Genomic DNA, 13687 nt, shown 5'->3' on the forward strand with positions numbered 1-13687 from the left:
GTTACTGTATGCATGGGCGGAGCTGACGTACACTTTTGATGGCGGTGACGATGCACCACTGCTGACAAACATGACGTTCTCGACCCCAAAATGACATGATCACCATTTCCTTCCAACACCATTCTTAACTTCCGACCACCATGCCCTCTGCGGGCGTTGTAGACGCTTTCAAGAGTAAGAAATCTTGTTCTTCTCTTGCTCCCGTAGTTCCAATATCGTGATTCCTTTGTATCAATAGACCTTATACGACATGGAAAACATCACAATAATCAACATCGCGACGAATCGCATCCATCTGACCAGGCTCCCACACGTAATCAGCCCATAAATCAATCGCCCAATCCTCCAGAGCAGGATCAACAACCAGCCAACAGAGAAGCTGCCGAGCAGATCGTGAAAGAGGAACGAGAAGCTAAAGCTCAGATGCCTTCGTATAAAGGTTTAGAAAATTTCAAGTTGTTGGAGAAAATGGGAGAGTATGTCCCGTGAATTCTTTGATCTTATCAATTTGTTAACCTTCTCTTGCAGCGGTGCTTTCTCTAATGTGTACAAGGCTCTAGACCTCAAGACCGGTCAAAAAGTTGCTGGTGTGCTCCCACCGTCGCTATTTCATCAACATCATACTAATGGCTCTATTATAGTCAAGGTAGTCCGTAAATACGAACTAAACGCCAACCAGGTTAGTGATTTTTACCGTGCAAGCTCTTACTTTTATGTCATACCTTCACTCCACTGACTTCATCAAACTATTTTATCTTCCTGCTGCGCGCGCGCTAGGATGGAGACAAACACCTCAATCCCAAATTTAAGAAAAAGCCGCGCGTAACAGAGGTGCTTCACTATTTGCTTTTTATACCGTGATTACGACGAATAGGTCTAACATTTGTTATCATTGTCATAGCGTGCAAACATTTTGAAAGGTGTGTTCTTCATTGATAGTCCACAAAGACCCTTTTTCTAAGTTCCTTCAAACACAGAGGTTCAAATTATGCGAGGCACTCACCATCCTTCAATAGTCAAACTCATATCATTCTCGGAATCTCAAGAGCATTATTTTCTTGTGTTAGAATGTAAATATACAATTGCTCCTTGTTCATCGAATTTAACAGAATCTTTAGTAATGGAGGGCGGGGAACTCTTCCATCAAATCGTGAAGCTCACATATTTTTCGGAAAACTTATCCCGTCATGTCATCATTCAAGTTGCACAAGGAATTCGGTATCTACATGAGGAACGTGGCGTCGTCCATCGCGACATTAAACCTGAAAATCTTCTCTTCGAACGCATCCCTATTGTTCCTTCCAAGACCCAGATACATCGTCCTTATGATGAAGAGAAAGAAGATGAGGGTGAATTTACCCCAGGAGTGGGTGGTGGTGGTATAGGTCGTGTGAAGATTGCTGACTTTGGCCTAAGCAAAGTCGTGTGGAACGAAGAGACAATGACGCCATGCGGGACCGTCGGTTATACCGCTCCCGAAATTGTCAAGGACGAACGCTATAGTAAAAGCGTTGATATGTGGGCTTTAGGATGTGTGCTTTACACATTGTTGTGTGGCTTCCCTCCCTTCTACGATGAAAGTATAAACGTCTTGACGGAGAAAGTTGCTCGTGGGTATTATACTTTCCTGAGTCCATGGTGGGATGACATTAGTGCTAATGGTAAGTTTCACTTGTGCTTTCGACCCAAACGCTGATTTCCATTTCATTTCACAGCTAAAGATCTTATTACACACCTATTGTGCGTTGATCCTGCTCAACGATTTACTATCGACGAATTTCTTGCGCATCCTTGGGTCAACGCCTCCCCCGCTCCGCCTCCTCCCCCGACGCCGTTCATCTATAGCAATCTCCCTACAGCCAACGCACCCTTGGATTCTCCACTCCTTTCTGCTGCTCGTGGAGGTCGTGCTGAAGGACGCAGCCCTGGGATTGCTACACTCAAAGAAGCATTTGACATCACTTACGCTGTGCATCGAATGGAAGAGGAAGGCGCAAGGCGTCGCAAATATAATGGACGGGGTGGTGCAGGAGCCAGAGGATTCTTGGGGGGACTCAACGAGGAGGATGATGAGGATGATGAACCGGCGGAAACTACTGTTATCACAACGCCTCGCAAAGCCGCTGGCGGTACTCGAAATCGGAAAGCAGGTTCTTCAGGGTTCGAGTTAGACATGGATGCGGCTACGCTCCTTGGTAGACGTCACAATCGTGGAGGAGGTAGGGGTGCCGTGGGTTTTAGCAGTCCGCTAGCAAAAGCTGCAACACCGACGGTTCAGGAACCTCCTCTAGATCCCGGCAGTCCTATGCGTCACTAATGGAATATATCTGCGCAGGACCGCGATAACTGCCATTTATTCGCCACTGTATTTCACTCCTTTCACGGTCTCAGCTCGCACTTTATGGTGGACATTAACGCACGCCATTGGTGATTCTATTTCACTTTGTTGTTCGGCACTCGTATCCCTTTTATTCATATGATACATGAAATGCATTTTGTTATCGTACACAATCTTCGAACGTTGTATTCTCCAACCGCGACGCGAGCTTGGATACCCTACATGTATACTCTGGTCCTGAACGTAGTATAATAACCTTTGCTTGTTGGCTCAATAACCTATACATATTAGATTGTCCTCCTAAGTATCTGTACAGTACATTTTACAACCAAAGAAAAGCATGTTTGGAACCTCAACAATTCTCAAAATACATATGATCCGCCCCACAAAAATATTCAAAACCAATCCGATGGAACTTCCAATTGTCTACAAATAGAGATCCCCTTACGGAGGATCGTGGCTTTGGAGGTGCACGACTCCATCGCAGGAACCTTAGACCATGTCATCCAGAAATCCTGAGGAAAGTAGAGGTAGATGTGCTGTAACGAGTCATATTTACTAGCCAGAGCCTCTATTACATGGCTTCCCTCCGTCGAGTCCGAGAATATCATCCCGAAGACGACGAGGTTCTTCAAATTCGAAGGTAAAGTCATCCTAATCAGGGAATCCAGGAAAGGCTGGGTATGTAAAGGTATATGAAAAAAATAAGGGAATTTACTCATAGGAATGCGTACCTCGCGCGTTAATGCTAGCATTGGATCTTCTGCACTTGTTTGTGTAGGCAAGGAGAATGCTAGAGACTGTAACCTTGGAAAAAGGTTTGCGATCATGGTGCAAACCTCCGAAGTATGGAAGGCCCGTAGATGCATGGATTCGAGTTCGGGAGCGCCACGGTGCAGATGCCTGAGATCGTCACGTATGCCAATCATATCGCAGGTCCCGTCCCACCTGTCTCCGAACAGTCGAACCCGACGCAAACCTCTCAGCTGCTCTTCTTGAAAGGATGAGATAAGGAAATGAGGGCCATCGTAGAGGGAGAGGCCGTGAAAGGAACAACAAAAGTCCTCAGGTAGTATGGTTCCCTCTGAGGACCTCTCTGGTTCTGGTTTACGTAGAAGATGTAAGTGTAGAAGAGAAGGACACTTGTTCACGATGCCGGAGAGTACAGGACAGTGCATGATTTTCTTGTCCCGATTGAGATGAAGGCTTCTGAGGCGAGGAAGGATTATATCTGTGTTCGTAAGTTCTGACAGAGCTTCCAGAGTAGCTCTCGATGTAACCAATTTGAGTTCCAAGAGCTTTTCTGGCTCCACTAGAGCGAGCCAACGGGGTAATTGGTCGGGATTATATACAGCGTCATTGTCACTCGAAATCGTCAAGGATCTAGTAGAGATTTTGGAGCGAGCATCTCCGATCTGCAATGTACATTCTTTGAAGAGTAGATGCTTCAAAGACGATAGGCCAGATATATCTGATGCTCGTCGCGGGGTAAGAAGAATATTGTGGAATTCCAGGTGTTGTAGATTGACTAGGAGATGCAGGTGGTCACATAGGAAGTTTAAAACCGACTCGAACGGAGGATCAGGCCACGTTTGAAATTGTATAGAACATGTTCGGATGAGAGGTGCTATATCTGGGGATGCTACGAAACGAAGACGTTCAAGCGCGTCCACAAGCCCCCGCCTCTGGGAAGTCTTGAACGAGTATATGAAAGCCTCCCAGGAATACTCGCAGACAATGGTAAGGCGGGAATACATGTAGCGACGAGCAAGCCAGCGAAAGGAAGAGCACGTCAAGGCAGAGTTTCGCAGGCAGTTGAGATCGAGGTGAAGAAAGATATAGCTCCAGACCTCCACCGGAAGATGGATGCTGGAATGTTCAGTCGCCATTTGCAGTTTGAGTATCAAGAACCAGCTTGTACCCAGTCAATGTACATGGAAGATCTGATCATGATCACCGCGAATGGTTCGCTTTATAATCTTTATAATACTCTCACAGGGAGTTGACTTCGACAAATCGAATTTTTTGAAAAAGCTATGAACTTACTAGTTATGATACATTGATACATTGAGATAGGAAGACACCACTACAATTAACGAACACAGTATACTGGTACTCCAAGATGCTAGGAATTGAAACGAGTGTAATAAAGTAAAGGTGCACATGATGAACGTTTGGCTGACGGGATAGATTACGCTTGGCCAGGGTGTGCAGTGGCTACCGTTTCACCGGTGACTACACTCTGCGAAACATCAATGAAGCCTTTTTGTTTGGGATTAGTCATGCTATTCCGCTTGGACTTGTAATCCCGGATAGCTGAGCGGATAGCATCCTCAGCGAGCACTGTAGGGTATAAAGATTAAAACATGACTGAACACATAAGAGAATGAACACACTGGAGCAGTGGAGCTTCACAGGGGGTAGGCAGAGCTCCTTAGCAATTTCTGTGTTTTTGATTTTACCAGCTTCCTCCAATGAAAGCCCCTTGACACGCTCCGTCATGTATGAGCTGGAGGCGATAGCGCTCCCGCAACCAAACGTCTTGAACTTGACATCAGATATTATACCATTTTCGTCAACACGGATCTGGAGTTTCATGACATCGCCGCAGCTGGAAGGCAAAGGATAAAGAATAAGTAGCAAGGCCTTAACAGATGTTTCAATAACATACGCAGGTGCACCAACAAGGCCAGTACCGACATTGATATCGTTTTTGGGTAGCGATCCTACCTATAAAATGAAAAATTATCAGATAAGTGGGTCCAGACCAAATGCAGTGGCTAGAACCTACGTTTCTAGGCTTTTCATAATGTGAGATCACTTTTTCGTGATATCCACGGCTCAACACAGGTCTGAGAGTTACAGAGGACACTTTTTGACGAGTGAAGGAGGCAGAAAGACTAGCAGTTCGAGAAATGGCTGAGCGAAACATGGTGGATGAGAAGAAAGCCTATTGGTGACGACAATATGGACCAATTCGCACTTTCGTAAGCTTGCCGTTGCTTGCCGTCGCGGCTTGTTTATGGGCACGTTATCTGATAAGTAAGAGACCCTGAATGATCCGAATTTTCGGGGAGGACCGTCCGATGCCCCGATTAGCGCCGCTCCCTTGTCAGTCATGACCACTACGTTCCGCCCGGCAGACAATCTTCCTCCAACAGCCAGGGCAATAGCTCTCATTCTCTCTTCCACTCCCTCTGTGCAGGATGCTCAGCCAGGCGTGCTACATCAGCTTCTCGAATTCTCTAGCAGATACACGCAACAAGTCTTAACCGACGCGAAAGTTTACGCAGACCATGCAGGTCGGCAAGATAAACTCGATATAGACGATGTTATACTAGCTGTCCAGGCGCGAGTAGGTTGGGAATTTGGTGGTAGAGTTCCTTCCGAGGTTAGTCACTTCCAAATTGTCAAGCGTAGTCACGAATCTTTGGATAGTACATATCATCGTTAGCTACCCAAACGAATGCGATTCCTCTACCTTCAGTCCCTGAAGTGTTCGGTGTTCGCCTTCCACAGTCTTCCGACTGTCTTACATCTCTCGACTTCGATCTGATACCCAATAAAGCACCTCCCGGAGTGAAGATATACGACGAAGAAATAGAGGAGATAGAAGAATCTGAATCCGAAGAAGAGGAAGAAGAGGAAATGGAACCAGCGACGATACCTAATTACGCTAGATCTTCTACGAATCAATCTGTTCCTCCGGAATCTGCTCAGGAAGCGCCGTTCCCAATCAGCGCTATACACATGCCTTCGGAGGCCGACACAGATACAAGGATGGGCGGAGAGAATGGTAGCGACGCTGGCGAAGAGGAGGACGGTCTGTTTGCGGGCGGAGACGACGACAGTGACGGTATGGAAGAGGTTCAAACGTCGCTGAATGAAGGTGTCAACAATGAAATGAAGCGTAAATTAGTAGAGACAGACGACTACGATTAGGATGTGTCATTCCATGCAGTGTAGTGTACATAGCACATAATGATATAGAATAACAGATTCCAAATTAAAGACTTGATGCGAAAGAATACAATAAATATACGTTTATCCATAATGATACGTCTGTCTACTACCACCCGAATGTGTTGCTGTATCTTTGATATGTATATGCCAGAAGGAGGACGATGAGTGTAAGAATGATGAGCATAAAAAAGCCCCAATCTATACATCGCAACTGTAAGTTGAAGTCTCACGAAGGAGAAACAGAGCAGGAGGCTTACTGGATCCTCTGACTTGATCTGGGAGATTTATCACTCGTATCGAGTTATCCGCGCTTCCAGATACTAAAACACTAGAATCTGTATTGAATGCAAGTGTTGTTGGAGGAAACTCATGGGCTTTCAAGATCGTAGAGACAGGCTAGAATTCAGATTAGCTATGTATGCAATTGTTCTAGAGCACACAAAACTAACATTGAGAGTTGCAGCATCTAATAAACCAACACTAAGGTCAGAGGACCCATACCCAAGTAAATTTCCATCAGGGCTATGAATCCGTGAGCCCGTATATCTGTTCCAGATTTAAGCAACCATACCTGACAGAAAAACAAGTTATACCCCTATCTCCAACCTTCCTTATCTTCTCCACCGTCCAGTTCTCTGTATTCCATTTCAACACATGAGCTTGCCTTGCAGTGGATTTTCCACGACTTCGATTCGGTATCGTGTTCGCCACAGTATAAAGGATGGTGCCAAGTGTTGGGTGAATCCTAAGGAACTATCGTATAATGGTGGGGATATACAGAGAAAAGTATAACGTACTTGGCTGCTCGAAATGAGCTCCCAGAGGAACCACCAAGCGATGAAGGGATGTCGATAACGCGTTCGCACACGAGTGAAGGTAATGAAGTTGATACTTTTTGTTTTCCTTTCTTCTTTGGCTTAGAAGGCGAGGCTGATTTGGTTTCGGGTAAGGTGTACACTCGCAGCTCTGCTGTAGTAGCAACAATGAGCTATAAGCAAGATTTAGAGGCAACATAAGGAGACAGTCGAAGAAGGCCTACTGTCGACTTCGTGAAAGTGGCATCGTAAATTTCCTTGTCTACTTTGAGAGACTGTGCAGCTGGCATCAAAGAGGGATATAACAAAAGCGAAAGCTACAAGCAGATAGTCAGCACTTGAACAATGACCGAGAAGTCGGGAAACCCACGTCGTTTGGTCCAGCAACTGCCAGCAAGTAGCCATCGGGAGATAGTACTGTTACTTTCTGAGGAGGATTCTATTTATCAATTATTCCGTACTACAAAGCCACAGACGCAAACCTGGTAGTCCAAATCATCGGGTTTTACTGACAGCGTCCCTTGGGTACGAAGGAAGGAAAGTCTTCCAATACAATGAGTTGGGTGAAGACGGGTAATAAGTACCAAACCCACTTTCCGTCGTCTACCTTGAAAACACGACAATTCTCATTTTCGCCCTTTTCCAATAGCTCTGGTGCACTGTTGACACCGCACACGACAGTCGTTCCCTGTTTAACACAGAGGCTTTAGCGAAAGGTGGGTAGTGGTAAAAAGTATCATACGTCAGTTGCCATACTCATTGGAGCATCTTCTCCAATGGCAAGTTCCAACTCATCCAGTTGTTCTGCAGAGCGATCTTTTCCAACCTTGAATGATTTCTGCGTGTTATCATGAACTTGCTGTCTAGGGAAACAATGCAGGGAAAAGCGTTACCAGTTTATTTTTGATTCCGCTCTTGGTTGCTCCTCCACCGCCACCAACTACGAGTTCGTTCTGAGACAGAAATGCCGAAGAGTAGACGGGGAACGCTGGCAGCGCATGACTCGTATGTGCGACGCGCATACTGTTGTCAACGTTTACGTGCTGATGGAAGTGAACGCGGAGAAGTAATTTTGTACGTAAGGCAACACTCGGTCCGGCAAAGTAGCAACTTTCACCTTCACGTCCACTGCAGACTGTGATTAGCCTCCCCTAGGCAAATTCCCGAAACATAAAGCTTGCATATAAGCACAGGCGTTCTGGATCTGTGAATGCTTTATTTATCATTTCATCCATCTGAAGAATAATGTCTCTATATGACTACTACCGTAGTAAGACTTACCTCAAAAATTCTCGACTATACTCTTTCATATAACTCACAATTCATCCAGCCTCCATTTCCATACAACGCGACAATCTACCCGAACTTACCACTGGCACTGTCATCGGAATCAGTGTAGCAGTAGCAGGGAATGTCTTAATATCCTTGGCCTTGAACCTACAAAAATTGGCCCACAAACGGTTGGATGCAGAAAAGAACTCAAGTTTTGATGGATCGAACGGGAAGCATAAGTCACCAACGGAGAGAAGAGCGGTATCAACTGTAGACGAAGGCGAGGAAGGAAGGGAATCCTCTGTTGATGAGCCTGTAGACCATATTGTCGAATCAAATTATGGCGGGGAATCTGAAGGAGAATCACTATTACCCTTTCCTCGTACTCAACAGTTTTCTGGAGAATACGGAACGTTGGAATCACCTGCACGATCTATGAAGAGCAAGGTCTTATCCCGCATCTTTCCTGCTAAATCACGCTCGAAACCTCGCCCAATAGTTCTACCGGTAGACATAGTCTATCCAAGTAGGACCCAGAACAAATCAAGGCCTCCAATTGTCGAAGACAGCATCGTATCGAAGGATGATGCTGATGTTAAGACCGGAAACGAAAGCGATTACCTCAAGTCAAAGTTATGGTGGAGTGGTTTCCTTTTGATGAATGTTGGAGAAATGGGTACCTTCCTGCTCATTATTTTGTATGCATTATTCTCACTTTTTGCGCAAAGGGAATTTTCTTTCATATGCATGGGCACCAGCTTCTGTTGTCGCGCCTCTAGGCACTGTAAGCCTCGATTTTGTTGTTCTGGACACGTTTGGATCAACATACCGTAGTTTGCCCTCGTGGCTAACTGTCTGTTTTCTCCACTGATCCTAGGCGAACGCTTTCGGAAGGTGATTCACTGCGTTTACATGTTAAACGGTACTCATCGTCATTGCAGCGTGATGTTCTTGGTGTGATCATAGCAATCATTGGCGCAGTAACTGTCGTGCTTTCCTCTAACGCTTCAAACGGAAGACTCGATCCTGAAGCTCTTGTACACGCGATATCCCAAACGCCTTTCATCGTTTACGCATGTATCTACACTATGGGGGCGATGATTCTCGCATCTCTATCGCAAACCTCTTATGGACAACGATATGCCCTTGTAGATATTGGTCTATGTGCCCTTTTCGGTATGCTTATGGATTTGAACTCTGCGTCCGATTATACCTGATCAACTCTGTAGGTGGCTTTACCGTCCTATCTACGAAGGCTGTATCTACTCTTTTGACCATGCAGTGGTCCCAAGTTTTCACTAGTGTGATCACTTATCCTGTTATCTTGGTAAGGGCTATCCCCAAGTCCACTTTACAAACCGAACCTACCGTTCCATAGTGTCTTGTGCTAACGGGAGTGGGTCAAATTCGTTATTTGAATCGGGCACTCATGAGATTTGACAGCAAGGTGACATTTATCGAGTATCAATCTTCCAATGCCATTCCGGCTCATCTCACTTTCTAGATCGTCATCCCCATTCAGTTCGTCTTGTTCAATCTATCAGCAATCATTGGATCCGCTATTTTGTATGGAGATTTCAAGAAAGCAAGCTTTCACCAAATCGTGACCTTCCTGTATGGCTGTGCTGCGACTTTTGCCGGAGTTTTTATCATCGCATGGTCGTCCCAGAGCAACGACAAAGGATTCGAAAGTCCCAGAACTGAACAACCAGATGATGAAATCTTTGATCGAGCAGGTTCTGTCCATGCTGAACATCTTGCCTCAAACTTGAGCCCGGGATCATTAGGCCGGAGAAGAAGAGCAACACTGGTCCTTCCGGGCCGAATCAGTGATCTTCCCTCGTTGCATCATAAGCACAGCGCCATTAGTGTCATGGGCCTCTCACCTGCTCAAGTAGGTGTATCCCTCATTCATGACACTAATTTGTGCATCTTACGATCATTTCCTAAAGCCTCTTCTTCTAGTTCACACTCCCCCTAGAGAGCATTCGGCACGCGATCTTGAGAGGGATGGCTCAACTCCAAGCTCGTTCCAACGCCAAAGGGCCCTCAGTTGGTTCGGAGATGATTCGTCGCCCAGAGGACGTCTGTATGATGGTGGTCGGCGTACAAGAGAAAGCAGCCTTGCTGAAAGATTACGGTCAAGCGCTGGTACCTCCAACGTCAATCAAATACCTCCCAATCGTTAACGTTAAGTTGGTTGGCTATTGTGGACATTACAGTAACTTATACGCATCATGCCTTTCAATAATTGACAATGCCCTGGCCAAGTCAGTTCATTGCAATTCGTGATCGCATTCCAATACGTTCATTTACTGCTCGATTGAACTACATGTGTTCAGGCAAGTTCAGACGCTTTCTACACGCTGAGCTTCTGCACCACAATGACCACGTTTCTTTGCTACGTCAATCTGGAGCATCAATCTATGTTGCTATATCTTCTAACTCAAATGATTATCCCATGATGATTCGCGGAACACGAAATACATCTCAAAATTTCCAGTGTTGAATGCTGTGTGCAGCTTTCTCGAACGCCAGAACTTCTTCCGAAGAACAATTCTGAATTGCATATTGGAGTTTGCTGACGATCTGCCTGGCTGCACCGCGCTCTTTTAGGTGATCCGACACAAGCTCTTCCTTGCAGCTCTACGAGACGATGGGAGTAAATCTAATCTATGTCACCCAAAGAGATATATCAACTCACTTGTATAGCTTGTACAATGTCAGCGTCTACTTCGGTCAAGATCTCTGCAGTGGATCCATCTCTTTTCCAATTGGCGCCACGGGTCGCTTCCACGATAGGTATCAAAATTTCTAGGCTGGCAAAACCCATACCTACCCCGTACACTGTCCTCGCACGAGCCATGACCTCCTTCAAAGTGTGAGTCGGAATAATCTCTCCGCTCCCAACATCCTTGTCAAACAGGGATTCAGGTCTCGGTGCTAGCAACGCTCCGCTTTCACATAAATGTTTTCGAGCGGCGGCTGAAAATTGTAATGCTGTTCCGGATGTTCCCGAAGCGAGCAATCCTCGTACTGCGCATCGCAAACTATAACCAAGGTAAGGGACAAGAAAGGAGCAGAGTTGATTGACTGACTCTTCCACCGTTGCGTTCGCGAGGTAAGTGTCAACCATGAGGTTCCTGGAAGTCGAAAGTTAAGTTTTACCCAGCCTGTTCAACCTTATTATCGAATCAGAGAATGATCACTGACACATGCTTTACAATGGGATGAGGATAATTTGAGGTGACGGTAACTTCGGGAGCAGGCATTTTCGAAGATCTAGAGAGGGTCCGAGATGGATAAACTTGGATGAAGCATTTATATGATCTTCAGTCTCCGAGTGAATCTTGAGCGTCTCCGCTAGGATCATATACAACTGATAGACTCCAATGCTTCATCCTTCATCATCTGCTCAGAAAACCCAATACCGAAAATTTGGACGAACAGTGGAAATCGTCGCTTATGATCTAAGCACGAATTTCTCAGACTCCCAAGGCAATCTTCGATCAGAGTTTCATGACGGGTTGCGGTTCATTGAGCGGTTCAATTTAAAGAATTCTCGAGCTGGGCCTTTCCTCCAATTGATGGTTCGTTTATTCATTCATATAAATTTACTAACCAACATTCTAGCTACACATATTTGTCCCACTTTTTCTCATTCTATCTTCGAATGTCTTCAGATTTTAGTACCTCACATATTGCGCTCAGCAGTCTAGAGTCCTTCCAGCTGGGCTCCTCTCTCCTACCTCGTGTGTGGTCAGGACTTTGGCAGCTCTCGAGCAATGCTTGGGGGACGGCACCGCTTCCTCGTATTCGGGAAGCAATGGCCAGACACGTAGGTATAGGGTACACTGCATTTGGTATGTATTTATTCCTAGCCAACTAACATCATTACTTATTTTCTGTATTATAGACATGGTGAGTTACCACAGTTTTCCGGCTATTCCTGTCTCACGACCTCATTGGGACAATTCATTAGGGTAAGACGGTGCCATAGGCACGAGCGCGTTGCAATACAATCTTCGTGTTACTCATCCTGAATGTGATTAGCGGACCACTATGGTAGTGCAGAAATCATCTTTGTGAGTGGCAATCAATGCTAACTTGCGGTGGCTTGAACTTACCAATCCGACTCAACTAGGGCCAATTTCGGCGTTCGTTACCACCCGATCAGCACGTATTTGGTGCTACGAAATGGTGTGTCTTCACCAACATTGAGCTGTCCCAAGAATTGGTAGAGGCTGCTGTTAAAGAAAGAATGGAACGAATGCAAACGGAATGCATTGACCTTTTGCAGGTCAGTTGCTTAAGCAATTATTGCTCCAATGCACGAAATGTTGATTAGCCCATACACAGTTCCATTGGCAGGATTATTCGGATAAAGGATATCTCAGAGCGCTTGAAATACTTGAAGGTCTTCAAGCGGATGGGTTGATTTCTGCCCTAGGACTGTGCAACTTCGATTCAATTAGAACTGATGAGATCTGCACGCAACTTGGCCCGGGTGTTATATCGTCCAACCAAGTTCAGGTGCCTTCAGATACGATTTCGCCTTGGAGCTTCTGACAATTTTAGTTAGTTCTCACTAATAGACACGCGTCCCCTCCATGGTATGGCCGATGTTTGTGAGAAGCATGGCATTCGACTCCTATGCTATGGTGTTCTCGTGAGGGCTCGTTTGTGAACTACGTCTCTTCCAATGTCATGACCTATTCGTCCGTAGTGTGGAGGCTTCTTATCAGATACTTGGCTAAACAAACCAATGCCTGACCGTTACTCCAACAAATTGACACCGTCCCAACGGAAGGTGAGCGCATTCCATGTCTTCGATGCAAATGAGTCTGAAGGAATGCGTAGTATCTAGATATCATCGTTGGGGCGTGGGGTGACTGGCAATTGTTTCAAGATCTTCTCGGTGTGTTGAAGAACATTGGCGACAGTTACGGATTGAGCGTTTCCAATATCGCAACCCGTTGGGTCCTCGATCATTCCTTTGTAGGCGCAGTGATTATAGGTATTCATCTCTTTCCCTCGTATCATCGAGGCCATACTAATTCCTCTTCAAGGTACACGACTAGGTATCTCTGAGCATCTTGACGATAATCGGCGAGTCAATGATTTCCGGCTCAATGACAACGACAAGGCTGCGCTGGAGGTTGTACTAAATCGTTCAAGCGGTCGTCACATCATAACTACAATAGGTGACTGCGGTGCTGAATACCGTTGAATTTCCGACCTCTTTGTATATCAATAGTATACAACACGAAAGAGTGTTGCATAATTCTATGTCCAATTG

The 13687-nt window shown here is 45.6% G+C and overlaps 8 protein-coding genes across 8 annotated transcripts; 4 read left to right on the forward strand and 4 right to left on the reverse strand.

Annotated features, from left to right (window-relative positions):
* The first annotated feature begins 78 nt into the window (after nt 1-78).
* Nucleotides 79-2631, forward strand: C8R40DRAFT_1082358 (kinase-like domain-containing protein). The gene is made up of 9 exons (XM_046227193.1): nt 79-174; nt 239-476; nt 529-587; nt 642-679; nt 778-831; nt 902-920; nt 978-1070; nt 1119-1661; nt 1716-2631. The coding sequence occupies exons 1-9, from the start codon at nt 141-143 to the stop codon at nt 2315-2317; spliced, it is 1680 nt and encodes a 559-aa protein (XP_046090665.1). The 5' UTR covers nt 79-140; the 3' UTR covers nt 2318-2631.
* On the reverse strand, nt 2632-4329 carry C8R40DRAFT_1082360 (uncharacterized protein). The gene has a single exon (XM_046227194.1). The coding sequence runs from the start codon at nt 4225-4227 to the stop codon at nt 2734-2736; it is 1494 nt and encodes a 497-aa protein (XP_046090666.1). The 5' UTR covers nt 4228-4329; the 3' UTR covers nt 2632-2733.
* A 200-nt stretch (nt 4330-4529) lies between these two features.
* Nucleotides 4530-5270, reverse strand: C8R40DRAFT_1065826 (FeS cluster assembly scaffold IscU; the record flags this gene model as incomplete). Its single annotated transcript, XM_046225697.1, has 4 exons — nt 4530-4681; nt 4735-4949; nt 5010-5068; nt 5130-5270. 4 exons carry the CDS (start codon nt 5268-5270, stop codon nt 4530-4532), a joined length of 567 nt encoding a protein of 188 aa, XP_046090667.1.
* Nucleotides 5271-5447: 177 nt separating this feature from the next.
* Nucleotides 5448-6280, forward strand: C8R40DRAFT_1035049 (transcription initiation factor IID, 31kD subunit-domain-containing protein; the record flags this gene model as incomplete). Its single annotated transcript, XM_046223472.1, has 2 exons — nt 5448-5729; nt 5777-6280. Coding segments are annotated over 2 exons (786 nt in total), but the record flags the coding sequence as incomplete, so codon positions are not given.
* Nucleotides 6281-6350: 70 nt separating this feature from the next.
* On the reverse strand, nt 6351-8179 carry C8R40DRAFT_1082364 (WD40 repeat-like protein). Its single transcript, XM_046227195.1, has 11 exons — nt 8010-8179; nt 7859-7954; nt 7710-7804; nt 7599-7659; nt 7487-7543; nt 7341-7433; nt 7099-7289; nt 6873-7046; nt 6751-6823; nt 6559-6697; nt 6351-6499 (listed from the first exon to the last, which is right to left on the reverse strand). Exons 1-11 carry the CDS (start codon nt 8136-8138, stop codon nt 6408-6410), a joined length of 1200 nt encoding a protein of 399 aa, XP_046090669.1. The 5' UTR covers nt 8139-8179; the 3' UTR covers nt 6351-6407.
* Nucleotides 8180-8274: 95 nt separating this feature from the next.
* On the forward strand, nt 8275-11044 carry C8R40DRAFT_432439 (magnesium transporter NIPA-domain-containing protein). Its single transcript, XM_046235051.1, has 9 exons — nt 8275-8386; nt 8447-9064; nt 9117-9172; nt 9223-9282; nt 9330-9564; nt 9618-9715; nt 9767-9835; nt 9893-10282; nt 10341-11044. The coding sequence occupies exons 1-9, from the start codon at nt 8362-8364 to the stop codon at nt 10575-10577; spliced, it is 1788 nt and encodes a 595-aa protein (XP_046090670.1). The 5' UTR covers nt 8275-8361; the 3' UTR covers nt 10578-11044.
* Nucleotides 10879-11660, reverse strand: C8R40DRAFT_1065830 (uncharacterized protein; the record flags this gene model as incomplete). Its single annotated transcript, XM_046225698.1, has 4 exons — nt 10879-11034; nt 11093-11438; nt 11487-11531; nt 11602-11660. 4 exons carry the CDS (start codon nt 11658-11660, stop codon nt 10879-10881), a joined length of 606 nt encoding a protein of 201 aa, XP_046090671.1.
* Nucleotides 11661-12061: 401 nt separating this feature from the next.
* C8R40DRAFT_1158302 (NADP-dependent oxidoreductase domain-containing protein) lies at nt 12062-13618 on the forward strand (the record flags this gene model as incomplete). Its single annotated transcript, XM_046229719.1, has 8 exons — nt 12062-12251; nt 12442-12473; nt 12533-12688; nt 12748-12921; nt 12971-13057; nt 13115-13198; nt 13249-13405; nt 13458-13618. 8 exons carry the CDS (start codon nt 12062-12064, stop codon nt 13616-13618), a joined length of 1041 nt encoding a protein of 346 aa, XP_046090672.1.
* Nucleotides 13619-13687: the final 69 nt, after the last annotated feature.

Source organism: Lentinula edodes (assembly GCF_021015755.1).
Source record: "Lentinula edodes strain Le(Bin) 0899 ss11 chromosome Unknown C8R40scaffold_3, whole genome shotgun sequence".
Taxonomy (NCBI): domain Eukaryota; kingdom Fungi; phylum Basidiomycota; class Agaricomycetes; order Agaricales; family Omphalotaceae; genus Lentinula; species Lentinula edodes.